The sequence below is a fragment of the Engraulis encrasicolus genome, chromosome 20, assembly GCF_034702125.1.
Source record: "Engraulis encrasicolus isolate BLACKSEA-1 chromosome 20, IST_EnEncr_1.0, whole genome shotgun sequence".
NCBI classification, from domain to species: Eukaryota; Metazoa; Chordata; class Actinopteri; order Clupeiformes; family Engraulidae; genus Engraulis; species Engraulis encrasicolus.
The window spans coordinates 7,231,096-7,247,079 of record NC_085876.1 but is presented as its reverse complement, the minus strand read 5'-3'; the positions used below and the strand labels follow the sequence as shown (position 1 = coordinate 7,247,079).

Sequence of the window (15,984 nt, the reverse complement as noted above, 5' to 3'; positions counted from 1 at the left end):
TTCCAGAATTGGTAACCCCAATGAAGGGTGAAGCATTGACGATGGGTTTACACTTTACTGCCCCAGAAGTTCCGGGTTCGAGTCCCGGCTTGGCAACTCTAATTCCCTTCGCTACAGGCAGTTTTTCCACTGCACCCATTTCTTATGTGATTCACATAATTTACATGATTCTTTCCTGTATGTGTGCCTGTGTATGTGTGTGTGTATATGGGTATTGCAAGAAGTGGACTCACATCCAAAGCGTGGTGTGTTTGTGTGTATGTGGGTGTGTGTGTGGGAAGGCAGATTCGCATTACATGATTCTTTCTGGTGTGTGTATGAGTATTGCAAGAGGTGAACTCACATCCGAAGCGTGGTGTTTTGACGTCGGGCTGACTGTTCCTCCAGCGCACCCAGCTCCGCCAGGCCTTGATGCCGTACTGAGACTGCAGCTTACGCACGTCCAACACGGGGGCCTCCTCCTCCACTACCACCGCGGCCTTACGCCCACGAGCCTGAAGAGAGGAGCGGAGAGGAGAGGAGCGGAGAGGGGAGGAGAGGGGAGGGCGGAGAGGAGAGGAGCGGAGAGGAGAGGGGAGGAGAGGGGAGGGCGGAGAGGGAGGAGCGGAGAGGAGAGGAGAGGAGAGGAGAGGAGAGGAGAGGAGAGGAGAGGAGAAGAGAAGAGAGGGAGGAGAGGAGAGGGAGGAGAGGGAGGAGCGGAGAGGGTGGAGAGGGAGGAGAGGAGAGGGGCGGAGCGGAGAGGAGAGGAGGAGGGAGGAGAGGAGAAGAGAAGAGAGGGAGGAGAGGAGAGGGTGGAGAGGGAGGAGCAGAGAGGAGAGGAGAGGAGAGGAAAGGAAAGGAAAGGAAAGGAAAGGAAAGGAAAGGAAAGGAAAGGAAAGGAAAGGAAAGGATTACATTACATACACTCACCGGCCACTTTATTAGGTACATCTTCCTACTGCTGGGTTTAAGACTCCCTTATGCCTTCAGAAATGCCTTAACCTCCTTGTAACAATACTCAGACAGGCCGTGGCATTCCAACAAAGTTCAAATGATACTACGGGGCCCACATCAAGCCAAGACAATATCCCTGCACCACTAGCCCGAACCTGGTGAGTGTACATAAGTTTCTTGTCTGCATAAACAGCCTGCAACCTCTGCTTGTTTGGAAACTGCGGTAACTAAAAAAATGCACCCACGTGATTGGCTGCTTGGCATCCTACCAGTCATTAGTGGCGGCTTGGCGTTGTGGATTTTGGAGGGCAGCGATAAGTACAACTGTAAGTATTCCGTGCGTGTGTGTGATTTACACTGACCCATCATTTGGTGCCGGCTTTGCATCGTGGCCTTTTGGAGGGCAGCTACGTGTGCTGCATGTATTATCTGTGTGTGTGCGCACGCGCGTTCGTGTTCCTCCTATCAATCATTTGCTGGCAGATTTGAGTCACCGATTTTCGAGGGCAATTATGTGTACTATTCTATGGGGGTGTGTTTGTGTTTGTGTTTGTGTGTATTACTCATACCCGTCGTCTGGCAGCGGCGGCGGTGGCAGCTTTGCGTCGTGGTCGTTTTGAGGGCGGCGGTGGCGGCGAGTCTGGCTGCTGCATGGACAGCTCTGCTGCGGCTGCGGCCCTCTGCAGGATATCTGTTGACATGGCAACACATTGCCCATTAGCACTCATGGGAAAACCAAACATCAAACAGTCACACAGAAGTCAGACTGTGTGTGTGTGTGTGTGTGTGTGTGTGTGTGTGTGTGTGTGTGTGTGTGTGTGTGTGTGTGTGTGTGTGTGTGTGTGTGAGAGAGAGAGAGTGTGTGAGAGTGTGTGGGTGTGTGCACGTGCGCATTTCTGTATAAGGAAAGTTTGCCTGTGTGCGCGTGTTCATCTGTAACAGGTGAAGGCGGTTGTTTTATTTGACCACCTCGCTTGGCGCGCAATTCCAAAAATGATAAGGCTGCAAACAAGGAAAGGACTCACACTCTAGATGCAACTTTTCATGGCATTACAGTTGAGGTGCTTTTGTGCGCGACTCCTATTTTTGTTTTTTATTTGTGTGTGTGTCAGAGTTCTCAACGGGTCGGGTCAGCCCGACAAACCCGAAGGGCCCCTTGGGTTCGGGCCGGGTACGGGTCGAAAATATAAGCATATGGCTCGGGTCGGTTCGGTCCGCGGGCTCAATCTTTTCCGCCCAGTGAAAAAAAAAATTAATCAGTTCTGCTGTTTACCGTGAATCATGGCGAATTTCCCCTTGATGGGTCAGTAAAGCTAGGCCTATCTATCTAAATATATGTAGGTCTGCGTAACGAGGGTCTGGCAGGCTGCTGCATGCAACGTTGCGCGCAGTGCTTAATTTGTACTAAATCACAAGGTACCGGAATGCAAAACAAACATGACATCACAGCGATGATGAGTTGGACAGAGGTCCCTCCCTGAACGCACAGAAAAACTACACTGGCTACAATTACGCAAACGAATAAAAACGGGAAAAAAAAACTCTTAGATGCAATTTTAAGGATATTGAGTCCCATGTCAGCTCATGGAACCATACTTTTGTTTCTTAATACAAGGGACGGTTGGCAATCCAATGGCTATTTTAAACAACAGCCATAGTAGCCTATTTAAGTAATGACAACAACCAATATTTTTAGTTTGATCGCTAACTTTATGCTTAGTAGTCTCAGCAAATGCAGTGCATGGAAATTATGCTTATGAGGTGAAACGAAGCTGAAAGCGGTCTTCTATGGAAAGGACAGTGGCTTTCCTTTCCCCGTATTCACACAACGTTGGCATATGCGTATTAAACGTTAAATCCACGCTTTGTTGGCGACTTTGTTGCATATAATTTGGCTAATCCGCATGTGCTGTTGCGATATGCCACTTCACTATTTAAATGGCTCGTGCACCGATGGTAAGCGAGCGGCAGCGAAGACGGCGATTTTTCCGGTAGACTTGACTTTTCACACTGACTGTCTGCTCGCGCTTCGGTCTGGTTGAAAATCCCCCCAGCCAATGTTTTATTTGGAGCGTGTAGGCCCTGTTTGAATGAAATATCACATTGTCTTTGCTGTTTTCGTGCTGTTTTCGACTTGTAAGCAACTGTCGGGAAGGAAAGGCGCGCACACACATAGAGCGCTCGCTAGCCGAGGAAGATCTCATCCTCTCACCTAGGCTATCTGTCTTTTTTGCTACATGGCTTATCCATGCATCAACCGTAGCCCAGGTGCCACTAGAAATTAGTAGGCTATGTCCAAAACCTTGTGTGCCGACCAAAATTTGATGAAACTTTTAAACAATGTTTGGCACAGCCAGGCTTTCCATCTCATCCGCGCATATGAACAAACAAGGAGGGAGGGGCAACTTCACGTAGCCTACATTTAATCAGACACTCGGGATGGAAATGTAGTAAGCCTACATTTAGAAGTCAAAACAAAAGGTGGATAGATTGTTGTTGCCGTGAAGCATGAGGCGGTTATTGAAATCGCGCTGTGGATGATTCTGCTTAAATAGCAAGAACGTAAGTTTCCCCATTTTATAGGCCTATTATGTTTCTATTGTGGAAAATATCTTTTCACTCATTTACTGCACATAAGTGCCCTTAAAGACCCACCACAACCCGTCATTCTCCATAGGATAACGTGGGGAAACTCGACCCCCGACTTCGGGCCTCGGGCCGGGTTCGGTTAGATAATTCCAGTGATGTGTCGGGTAACATCGGGCTCGGGCTTTAAAAGCCACGGGCCGGGTAGGGTCGGGTTGACATTTTCAGGCCCGTTGAGAACTCTAGTGTGTGTGTGTGGGCGCGTGCGTGTGTGTGTGTGTGTGTGTGTGTGTGTTCTCACCAATAGAAAAGTCTGCCTCCAGGTCCACATGCTCCTCGGGGGGCGGTGGTGGTAGGACGGGCTCTGGGGGCGGGGGCAAGCTGGGGGGCTGCCGGTCTGACAGGAGGTCCTCGTCCCAGCCCAGCGCATCCAAATCAAAATCATCCAGCGTCGGGGGAGAAGCTGGATCTGTACCGGACACGGAGAGGAAGAGAGAGTGGAAGAGAGAGTGGAAGAGAGAGAGAGAGAAAGGTAGAGAGAGGGAGAGGGCGAGAGAGTGAGAGGGAGAGAGAGAGAGAGAGAGAGAGAGAGAGAGATATGTTACATTCATCTCTGTCGAGGTGTATATCATTAAAATGTAGAGTGTCGAGGGGTGTTCAGGCACACACATCCAGCAGAGGAAAGAGATGGGAGTTTTGCCATTTATTTCACACTCCCCAGGTGAGAAACCAGTGGAGAAGAGCCAAAAATAAACATTAGATTACAGTACATAACATTGCATTTGGCAGACCCTTTTTAACCAAAGCGACTTACAATGAATAGAGGACAAAATCATAGCCAACATCACTAGCACCACCAAGAGCTCAGACCACAGCTCTGTGGACAGAGAGTTGTCTGTAGTATCCATAGACCTACCATCGTCTATATGGGTGCTGGGTGCCGGCGTGTGGCTCTGGCTGTGCCTGTAGGGGTGGCTGGGTGTCGTCATGTGACTCTGGCTGTAGCTCTGGCTGTAGCTCTGGCTGGGTGCTACACTCTGGCTGTAGCTCTGGCTCTGGCTGTAGCTCGGGCTGGGTGCTACACTCTGGCTCGGCCTGAAGCTGTGGCTGGGTGCCGGCGTGTGGCTCCGGCTGTGGCCCTCGCTGGGCCTGAAGCTGTGACTGTTACTGTGGCTGAGGCTGGGGGGCTCCCTCTCCCGCTCCCGCTCTCTGTCTCGGTCCCCCTCCCAGTCCCTGTTCCGCTCCTTGCTGCTGCTGTTCTCCTCCGCCTCGGCCACCATCTCGGCCATCAGGATGAGGTCGGCCTCCAGGGGGTCCGTGGGGATCTTCTCCTTGATCTTCTGGATGGTCTCCACGATGCGCTCCGCACTGTCCAGCGTGGTGGGCAGGAACATGGGCACCGGCACCTGGGGGTGAAGACAGGATCATGTAATGATACTGGAGCGGGTTATCCACAATAGCATAATAATAATAATAATAATAATAAATTTTATTTTTGAGCGCCTTTCAAGATACCCAAGGACACTTTACAATCAAAACAAATACATAACAGTAGGGAAAGTAAAACAAAGCTTCAGTGACAATAGGAGAGTAATTAAAATGCAAAAATAAAATAGAAATAAAAGTACAATAAAGATAAATGTTTTCAAGTAAGAAAAAGAAGTAGAATGCATTTGAAAATAAAATAAAATGAGGGGAAAAAAAATAATAGTATGTAAAATTAAAAATAAACTGATGATTAAAATAAAGTGGAAGTGCCTGTCACTGAAGTGGAAAAGCAGAAATGAAAAGGTGTGTCTTCAGCTTAGATTTAAAAGTAGATAGTGTGGAACACTGACGAAGAGACAGTGGGAGTGAATTCCAAAGTTTGGGGCCAACAACACTAAATGCCCTGTCGCCCATGGTGCGCAGGTGTGTGGAGGGAACTGTAAGGAGGAGTGAGTCAGTGGAGCGTAGTGTGCGGGTGGGATTGTATGGGGTGAGGAGACTTGTGATGTAGGAGGGTGCAAGGTTGTGCTGGGCCTTGTATACAAGGAGGAGAATTTTGAAATGGATACGTGAATGGATAGGAAGCCAGTGTAATTGATAGAGGATAGGGGTAATGTGATGCCAGGGTCTGGTGTGTGTGAGTAATCTAGCTGCTGATGCTGACACAACATGGCAGCCAACCCCGCGCCCATGTCAAGATTTTTCGTGCAACCACAAGATTTCCAGTCTGGGGGTGCTGTGGCGCAGCGCGCTAAGCCCCCCCCACACACTTGGGCTTGCATGCCCATGGGGACCCCGGTTCGAGTCCGGACGGGGTCATTTCCCAACCCTACCCCATATCTCTCTCCACACTCACTTCCTGTCGCACCTTCACTGTCCTATCTGAAATAAAGGCCCAAAAATGCCCATAAACATATCTAAAAAAAAAAAAAAAAAGATTTCCAGTCTGCCATCCACAGTAAACAAGAAGGATCACCGCACACTTGTGGACTTGATTTTGCTGCTTTTTATTTAGTGTAAGTGAACAACGCGTTTCGCCTTGCACTTCGTCAGGTTCACTTTGACATTCCCATACCTCCCACAGGTGAAATAGGTGATTACCGGGTCACATGACCTCACCAAAATACAGTGAGAGATCATAATTAAATTCCAAATAGAAATTCACATTTCATAACACTATTGAGCCACTTTTCATAGGGATACCTTTGTTACAAATCCCATTTAGTCAGACAAGAAAATTATTTTAAAATATACATACATATCACTTATCAGATTGGCTTCAAACTTCCAGTCTGCTAGTTCCTGTTAGGCTGCCCATTTAGCACTAGTCACTGCTACCCAAATAGTAATGGGGCCGTCCGTGGATAATGAGGTGGCTACTTTCACGCTTCCTCATCTGCTGGTTGATGCTACTCCAGGGGTTCTCAAAGTGGGGGTTGAGGAAGTACTGAAAGGGGGTCGCAAAGAAGGGCGACTGCTTAAAACTTCCGAAATGTGCTTTCATATATAAACACTCCATATAATGTGGTAGTGGTGGTGTTGGGGTATTCTCTTATGCCCAAAAGGGCAGACAAATTAGATAAAGGTGCAGATTACACATATCCATATATTTTTAAATGTGGATTTTTTTTCCACCAGTTTACGTGTAAACACAACATGTGGATAAAAAATAATATCTCCATTGTAATAGATGCGTTTTAGCCCCCTATATGGCATAGTTTTAAAGGTAAACAAACTACCGAATTAAAGAAATATCCTATTTAGGACGCTAAAACGCACCAGTCACAATGGAGTTTTTATTTTTATCGACGTGTTTATACGTAAACGGATAAAAAATATGCGCGTGTGTAACCAACACCTAAAAGTCCTTCCAAATACGCACATGAACGGTCCTCCGGGTACTTTGCTCTTGAATTTGCGTTACACCCCTTTTTCGGGGAAAACAAACTGAATTTCTCATTAACTTACATGCTGGCCTAAATGAACACAGCCCATGCTTCAGCCACAGCTGTTTGGCGGTGAGCGTAGCCTAGAGGTCCTTGTCTTTCATTTATTCTTTCCCAACACCACCAATACTCATGAACGACCATCCGGGTACTTTGCTCTTAAATTTGCGTTACGCCCCTTTATGGGTGAAAACAAACCGAATGTCTCATTGACTTACATGCTAAATCGGCTAGCCTAAATGAACACATTCCATGCTTCAGCCACGGCTGTTTGGCTATATTATTTGAACAGCCGGCAACACAACACGTTTTCGGCATGTTGCGCGTGAACAATGCTAGTCTACAGGTCTGTATCTTACGTTTATTAAACCCCAACATCACCAATTGACTTGCATGGGTTGTTTTCCCCCACAAATGGGCGTAACGCACATGGAAAACGTCACGCCGTTCATGAGTATTGACTTGCATTGGCTTTCCCCCCAATGTTTCCCCGCAAAAAGGGCATAACGCACATGGCGCATGTCACACGTCATGCCGTTCATGCGTATTCTATCTGCCTGTGCGACACACGCAGGTGATTTCACTAATTAGATTATCAACCAATGTGGTAATTAGGATCAGCTGGGTCATTGAATTGTCTAGACTACAGCAAATATTTCAAAGGGCTTTTGACTTTCTGAGCATGTGATGTCTGAAGAGATGTGCATTATCTGCACTCTGTGTGTGTGTGTGTGTGTGTGTGTGTGTGTGTGTGTGTGTGTGTGTGTGTGTGTGTGTGTGTGTGTGTGTGTGTGTGTGTGTGTGTGTGTGTGTGTGTGTGTGTGTGTGTGTGTGTTTCAGGGGTACGTACAGGCATGGGCAGCCCCACAGCCTGGGGAGCGTACTGGCTGTAGAGGTTCATGGGTAGAGGCACGTACACGGGCACTGGGATGGGCATCACGATCACGTGTGGGTACTTGTCCTCTGTGGAAATATGACACACACAAACAATTCATTTAATCAATTATCACTACAGTACTTAGATTTAAACACTGAAGAAAAAAAACACCAGTGTGCCACCCTAAAAAATTGCCTTATTTGCCCCAATTTTAACACCCGTCTGCCTTTACCATCTGGCTGTCCTCCTGTCTACCCTGTCTGTTTGCATACCCATCTGTCTGTCTGTCTGTCTGCATACCAGCTATCTATCTGTCTGGCTGGCTGTCCGCCTGGGAAGCATTACCTGTCTGTCTGCCTGCCTATCCAGCTGCCTGCCTGCCTATCCAGCTGTCTGCCTGCCTATCCAGCTGTCTGCCTGCCTATCCAGCTGTCTGCCTGCCTATCCAGCTGTCTGCCTGCCTATCCATCTGTCTGCCTGCCTATCCAGTTGTCTGCCTGCCTATCCAGTTGTCTGCCTGCCTATCCAGCTGTCTGCCTGCCTGCCTCTCTGGCCACCTGTGAAGCATTACCCGTCTGTGTGCTAGTGGTCTGGTGTGTGGGCTTGCAGAGTGTGGCTTTGGTCTGTGTGAAGGGCTTGCAGAGCAGCGCCTTGTTCTTCAGGATCCGGGGGGGCTGAGGGGCCGGGATCTTAAACGCATCTGTCTGCGTGCTCCCCTGTAACACACACACACACACACGCACACACGCACACACGCACACACGCACACACACGCACACACACAGGTACACACACACACACACACACACACACACACACACACACACACACACACACACACACACACACACACACACACACACACACACACACACACACACACACACACACAGGCACACACACACACCGACCCATTAAACACAAAGTAGAGAAAATTAAAGTACAACTACTGTCCCCACAACACTATAAAAGTTATGATCTTAGCGCGTGCATAGTGACGACATGAAATGTTATTTAATTATATTATTATAATCATATTATATATTATATTAATTATATTATTATTTGCCTTTGTGATGAATGGATAAAATCAGTTAATCACGATAGAAACTATAGCGGAGGAAAGGAACAATTGACACTTTTCCATCACGATAACAATATATATCGTCATATTGCCCTGCCCAAATATCAGGGGTACTCACATGGGACATGGTCTTCACCGCCATGTTTGGTTCTGCACCTAGAACAGAGAAGAACCCAGAGAGTTGACAAATATACTATACACTGCACATGCGCAGCTGAGGTCAGAAGGTCAGGACGTCCCATGGCATTATTACAGTTAAAGGATACTTCCGGCGTAAAATCAAAGTTTTATAATTGAGTGGGCATGCCACATAATGTGTCTACAGATGAGCCATTCTGAGAAATGCTGCGGCATTACGGAGTTAGCTTATTTTGAGCTTTTTAGCGAAATGGAAATATCTAAGTAATCGGTTGGGTTTCAGTAATAAACAAGCTCATAAAACTTCCATACATCAGAGATATCATAACAAAGGTCCTGTGAACCAAACAAGGCAACTGTTGGAGTGAGTATTGCAACGCTATACTGCCCTACAATTTCAGAACGCAGTATAATTCAAAATGGCAAACTGAGAAAAAAGGCTTTAAAGTTTCCTTTCTGGCCACGCAACTGTGTTGGAGGTCAAGTGATGATGACACTTCCACATAATACTTTTTTATGGTGGAAATTTATGCACACAAGAAAAAAAGCAAAAAAAACAACATTCTCATTACTTTTTAGCTGAAAAATCATTATACTGCGTTCTGTTGTGGTATTACTGTCTACTCCAAAACCACGGTGTCAATGGAGAAGTGCAGTATAATGCGCATTATACTGCGTTCTTGGCTAGTAAGACGTAACCTCCTAAAACCAAAAAGCACAGTATAATCGTTTTTTTGCGTTTTTTTCTGAAACCAAGTTGGACCAAAAAAAATTAACACAAGAAAAAGAAGGTATTTTAAAGGCAATTTACGGTCTAAACCCATTTTCAAGATACTGCGTTCTGATATTGTAGGGCAGTATAGCCTACTTTGGTGGCTGAAGCGCAACACCCTCAAAGATTAATCGATAATGAAAGACTGTGTTCAGCTATACTCTTGTCTGTGTCTCGCTTGGTATACACAGACAGACAAAAAAGACACATAAAAAACACACACGGTACCTTGCAGAACACTGAACTGGCCGTTGGGGGTGCTGGAGAACGAGATGACATTGCCGATGATTGGCGAGGCCTGCTTGGACATTGCGGGGCTGTCGTGACTCGTCATACCTAACAGGTGGAAACAAAGGCGAGAGAGAGAGAGAGACAGACAGAGAGAGAGAGAGAGAGAGAGAGAGGGAGAGAGGGAGAGAGAGACAGAGAGACAGAGAGACAGAGAGACAGAGAGACAGAGACAGAGAGGAAGAACTAGATAAGACTAGATAACAAATGCATTCATTTCCTTCAAGATCAATGCACGATCTGTACTACTGATTGGTGCATTAGGCCGCGATCACACCGGACGTGTATTTTACAGCAGGAGGTGGATTTGTTCTGTTTGTTAATGAAAATGAGCGTATTCCGTGCTGAATATCAGCGCAAGGTGGATTGCAGATTTTCTCCCTCTCCGCGCAGGGCGGACTGAGTACAAATAATTCAAGGCGGAAAATGCGCTCCATGTCACCTGCAAATATCCGACATTCCTATCAGATTCAGGATCCAAATCCAGGAGAGCAAGTGAGCTTGACTTCCATATATTTTACAAGATTAATTTACAAAGATGTTTGTAGCCTTTGTTTTCACAACACTTAAATAACACAACAACATAGATTGGCCTACGTTGCCAGAGACGGCTCAGCCGTTACGTTGCCTGGTCAACGCATTCGAACCTGTGCAGCGGATCTGCGCTCTGTCTGATCACTACTGATAAATCAGCTGGACGATAAATCAGCTGGACGATAAGCAGCAACTGTAAGCAGAAATCTGCGTCCCGTGTGATCGTGCCCTTGGTGATCGGCCAGCTGGACTCAAAGGGTGCGTTTCGTACCCGGAACGTACGAGGGAGGTAAGTGACAGCGCTCCCACTGAACTTCAGGCATTGAAATTCCTTGACTTTTCCATTACTACTGATGAAATCACATATCTCACTTGTAAATAAAAAAATAAATGAATGAACAATTAAGTTTAAATACACGAGGAGGGCTAAGGTGCCTGCAAATTACAATTACTACTATTTTTCATAAGCTAGCTGAGGGTGGGTAAGTGGGAGGGCTATTAGGGAGGGTTGTTCACAGATTTGCATTTCATAATTGTAACTGCATTGTCTTTCCTTCTGAAGAAAAACAGTAAAAAAAATTGTTCAAAGAAGCAGAGGGTGCCTGCAGCGCGTACCTGAATGCATCAAGTAGTCGTTGTTGCTGTTGTTACGGCAGTACTCGATGGTGCAGGCTACAGTGCAGAAGTGCTTCATCTTTCCCAGCCAACACAGGCTCTCCGTCATGCCTGAAGCCTTCTGGCAATTCGCACACTTGGTCACCTACAGAGGGAGTAAGGAGAAATGGCATACAATGCTCATGTCACACGATATACACATGGATAGAGAGAAACGTATACAGCACAACAGGTTACATTACACAATAAGTCAACTCACAAATTGCATACAATACTTACAGAGGTACAAAGCCCACAGGCCAATCAGGATTAGTGGTTTTTCTTTTCTTTTTTAAGTACTTTAAATTTGAAGTGCATCAGAGCATATTATTATGTAACAATGCATTACACGCTCACTGCCATGTCACGCGATATACAGCTAGAGAGAAACTTCTCCATAATACAAAGGTTTCTCTTTTGTTTTTCTCAAAGTTTCTCACTTGAACTAGCGGGACAATCATGTTACATTACATAGCTTTTCTTGACATTATATTAGTATTACACAAGTCCACCATGCAGTTCAGTGCAGAGCTGAAGCAAACGCTACTGCTCGCCTTGAGGGATAATATCACTTTTTATCAATTGGGACTTCATATCTGGTATAAAACACCATGCTGTCCACCTCATTAAAAAGAATGTTGATTTGCAGCAGTGGGCTAGTCTAGGCAGTCATTGGGTAAGCGGTTAGCGGGCATCTCACTTGTAGACCAAGTTCAGGCTGCCAGTTCAACTACCGACCCCCGAGGTTGGTGGGGACATTAATTAACCCATTGATGCCTAGGGCACCTGCAAAAAAGGGCGCAGAATGCCTGAGCCCTTTTTAAGAAAAGCTGCCCTCAGTCTATACAAACCGAGCAATCTCAGCTTCTGAAGCACACAAAGTATGCATTAAGTTGCATTTAAAGCACTGTATGCTGTGGAGTGTCACAATGACATTAGGAGTTTCCCCAGGTGGGCCTTCACTAGTTGTCTCCAGACACCATACCTGGCAGAAGACCAGCGTGTGGGCGGCGACACAGTCCTGGCTGCAGAACTCCTCAGGCTTGCCCCCGAACAGGCTCTTCACCAGCTGCCGAGAGATGTTCCCGCAGTACTTGCACTGCCGGCAGTGTTTCCGACCAAACTGCCTGGTCAGCTCGTGCCGGTGCAGCAAAGCGCATCCTGTGGATTGTGTGTGTGTGTGTGTGTGTGTGTGTGTGTGTGTGTGTGTGTGTGGCAGATTCAGGTAGGTGTGTGTGTGTGTCGCAGATTCAGGTGTGTGTGGGAGGTGGTGTGTGTGTATATGTATATGTGATGAAGAACCAGAGAAAGGCAGAAAGAAGGGAACATCTTTTGAGACGACAGTTAATGGATGAATACTCTGTGACAGACAAAAAAACTTGGCAGAAAAGTGAAGTCTGCATACTGATGGTATGGTACCTACTGGTAGATACATCTCCTAATAAAAGTCTAACGCCTTTCCCATATCTGAGTTGTGCCAGTGTTGTTTAGGATCATCGTGCGTCCTGTTTAAAGACTTTGGCTAAGTGATGACCCTCAGCAGTTCAGGAGCCTCCAGCTGGTCACCATGGTAATACGTGTGTGTGTGTGTGTGTGTGTGTGTGTGTGTGTGTGTGTGTGTGTGTGTGTGTGTGTGTGTGTGTGTGTGTGTGTGTGTGTGTGTGTGTGTGTGTGTGTGTGTGTGTGTGTGTGTGTCCTTGAGCACAGCGGCCTCACCCTCGCTGCAGAAGTAGCGCTCCACGTTCTCCACTTTCCTCATCTCCTTGATGCCCTTGTCCATCTTGCAGTAGTCACACTTGCCCGGCGCGATGCTCGCCTTCCTGAACTCCCCGTCACACAGCTTATTGCACACCACATACATCTTACCCTGCAAACAGACAGACACACACAATACAATTTACTCTGAAAACACACACGAGTGGTGCTGCCAGCGATCAACTGTCCGCTTTTTCCTGATTGTGGCGGATTTTTATGGCCTGTGCCGGAAAAAAACCCTTTCCTGGACACTGAATGAATAATATCACTGTGCAGTGCGTACAAGCAAAAAGGGTGATTGGGTTTGAAATGTCTAGAAACATCTATGTCTGGCAACCCTACACTCAAGGTAAACAAAATCGCCCCAGCACTTTGTACAAACCTCAACTCCAGTGAAGTTGGGACGTTTGGTAAACAGTGAATAAAATCAAAATGCTATAATTTTCAAAATATTCAATCTATTCATTAGATGGAGAATAGTGAAAAGACAACATATTAAGTGTTAAAACCGAGAAAAAAATGTTTTGGGGGACATATGTACTCATTTCTAATTTCATAAATGCAACACGTCTCAAAAGAGTTGGGACGGGGACAATAAAAGGCAGCAAATGTCAAGGAAGATTAAAAACAAAACTAAAGACAACACTTAACAGTTAAATACATTAACCGATGAGATGATTTTATATAAAAAACAGTGTGAATTCCTATCTTGGACATGATTTCACCAGCTTAAATGGTGGGTGTATTCCTTGTCATCTTTTGCAATGTTTTCGTTTCGGTAGTGCTTACAGTGTGACAGGTCTTGACCAAAAGCCCACAATTTTATCACCTGCTGGTCCTTATGATGGAGCCAAACTGTTAAAACATAGAGAATGCAATTTGACCTTACAATGTGGCAGTAATCGAAGATCTCCCTTCAAAATATAATGCATGAGTGGCTTTTCATGCTGTTTAAAACCCATTTATACCATTCAGCACTGTATTTAACTCTACAGATGAGTGAGAACATCTTAACCAATGCACTACTGCACCCGCATGCCATCATGGAGGCTGACTTTTGAAGTTAGCACTAACACAAGTTGGATGGTCCATTTTCACTGTAGCACAGGATGTGCAATGCTCTATTATTGTCAAAAAGAATGGACTTCTACAACTTCTGCTGACTTCTGTAAGCAAAGGACAGTTTCCCATGTCTTCTGGGTCTATTTCAAGTGAGCTCAGGTGCTTAGGAGAATGTTACACCCCTCTATCATTTGCACGCATGAAGCGTCCTTAATATGGTCAAGTTTTCACTAGCTGTAATTCTCGGAGTGCTAGAGTGAGACTACAGCCAATATATATTTCATGATGTCATGAACCTATACAATGATTTTAATAACAAAAATGTGTCTTATATACACTCAATCGTGGTAAATCAAAGGGAATTCAAAAATGTATGTCATAACTATGGTAATTATTACATTTGCATCTTTAATTCTGAGTGACTCAGCCTCTCTGTGATGATCTCATACCTGGACACCTACATTGTCCGTCAGTACCATTCATTTTGAAATGTTCTTCTTTGTTGTTTTATCTTATTTGGATGTTTACTAAATTCCACTGATCCCCGTCCCAACTTATTTGAGACGTGTTGCATTTATCAAATTAGAAATGAGTACATATGTCCCCCAAAACAATATTTTTTCTCGGTTTTAAACACTTAACATGTTGTCTTTTCACTATCCTCCTTCTTATGAATAGATTAAGTGTTTTGAAAATGATAGCATTTTGATTTTATTCACTGTTTATCAAACGTCCCAACTTCACCGGAGTTGGGGTTTGTAATTCAGAAGGCCATCTTCACAACATGCACCTCCCACCTTCAGTAAGGTCATAAGATTATATGTTGCAATAAAAACTTTTGTATTAGCTGTAACATGGGTTTCCCATCCGATACGATCCCCCTCTGCGAAACCCCTGGCTGCGCACTCTTCAACCTCTGGTTGTTTGAAACTGCTGTCACTCAGAAAATGCACTCAAGTAGTTGGCTGCTTAGCATCCGGCCCCTCCTCACGGGAATGTTTGTTAACTAAATGGGAAACCTATGTATTCAAAAATGCATTATCGATGTATTATCTATATACACCAACCGGTCACTTTATTAGGAACACCTCTCTAGTGCTGGGTTGGAATCCCTTTTGCCTTCAGAACTGCCTGCAACAATACTCGGGTTGGCTGTGGCATTCCAACAAAGATAAATTGCTACTAACTGGCCGAAATTGTGCTTTGAAAATATCCTTATGCCATTAGATCTCCAGCCGGAAACATTGATGTAAGGCAGGGTCGTTTTCATGTTGTTGACACCAATTTCTGACCATTCCACCTGAGTGTTGCAGTAGATATCAAGCCTCAGACATTTTCCCGATCTTCTAGTGTCGTTTATGGCCTGTGTAAATTGTTGCCTTTTTCTCCTGTTCTTAGCTGACAGGAATGGCACCAAAAGCTGCTGCTGTAACCCATTTACCTCCAGATTTGATGTGCTGTGTAATCAGACATTCTCTTATGCATAATTTGTTTGTTATGACTGGTTATTTGACTTAATGTTGCCTTTGTATCAGCTCAAACCACTCTGGCCATTTTCCTCTGACCTCTGTCATCAACAAGGCATTTTTGCCCACAGAAACGCCGCTCACTGCATTTTTTTTCTTTTTCGGACCATTCTTTGTAAACCCTAGAGATGGTTGTGTGTGAATATTCCAGTAGATCAGTATTTTCTGAAATATTCAAATCAAGCCCTATTTGCACCAACAACCATGCCATGTTCGAAGTCATTTAAATAGCCTTTCTTCCCCATTATGATCCTCTATTTGAACTGCATCAGATCATCTCGACCATGTCTAAATGCAGAAATGCATCGAGTTGCCACCATGTGATTGGCTGATCAGAAATT

The 15,984-nt window shown here is 45.4% G+C and overlaps 1 protein-coding gene across 1 annotated transcript in view; it reads right to left on the bottom strand.

Annotated features, from left to right (window-relative positions):
• Positions 1-15,984, bottom strand: part of zmym4.1 (zinc finger MYM-type containing 4, tandem duplicate 1) — a 39,924-nt gene that overhangs the window by 5,589 nt on the left and 18,351 nt on the right. The window contains exons 13-23 of the mRNA XM_063185288.1: positions 13,017-13,167; positions 12,286-12,461; positions 11,262-11,406; positions 10,053-10,160; positions 9,033-9,070; positions 8,402-8,546; positions 7,804-7,916; positions 4,436-4,925; positions 3,821-3,988; positions 1,503-1,624; positions 344-494 (exon numbers count right to left, since the gene is read on the bottom strand). Of these exons, the coding sequence (XP_063041358.1) occupies positions 344-494; positions 1,503-1,624; positions 3,821-3,988; positions 4,436-4,925; positions 7,804-7,916; positions 8,402-8,546; positions 9,033-9,070; positions 10,053-10,160; positions 11,262-11,406; positions 12,286-12,461; positions 13,017-13,167 (1,807 nt within the window). The remainder of the gene's footprint in view (positions 1-343; positions 495-1,502; positions 1,625-3,820; positions 3,989-4,435; positions 4,926-7,803; positions 7,917-8,401; positions 8,547-9,032; positions 9,071-10,052; positions 10,161-11,261; positions 11,407-12,285; positions 12,462-13,016; positions 13,168-15,984) is intronic.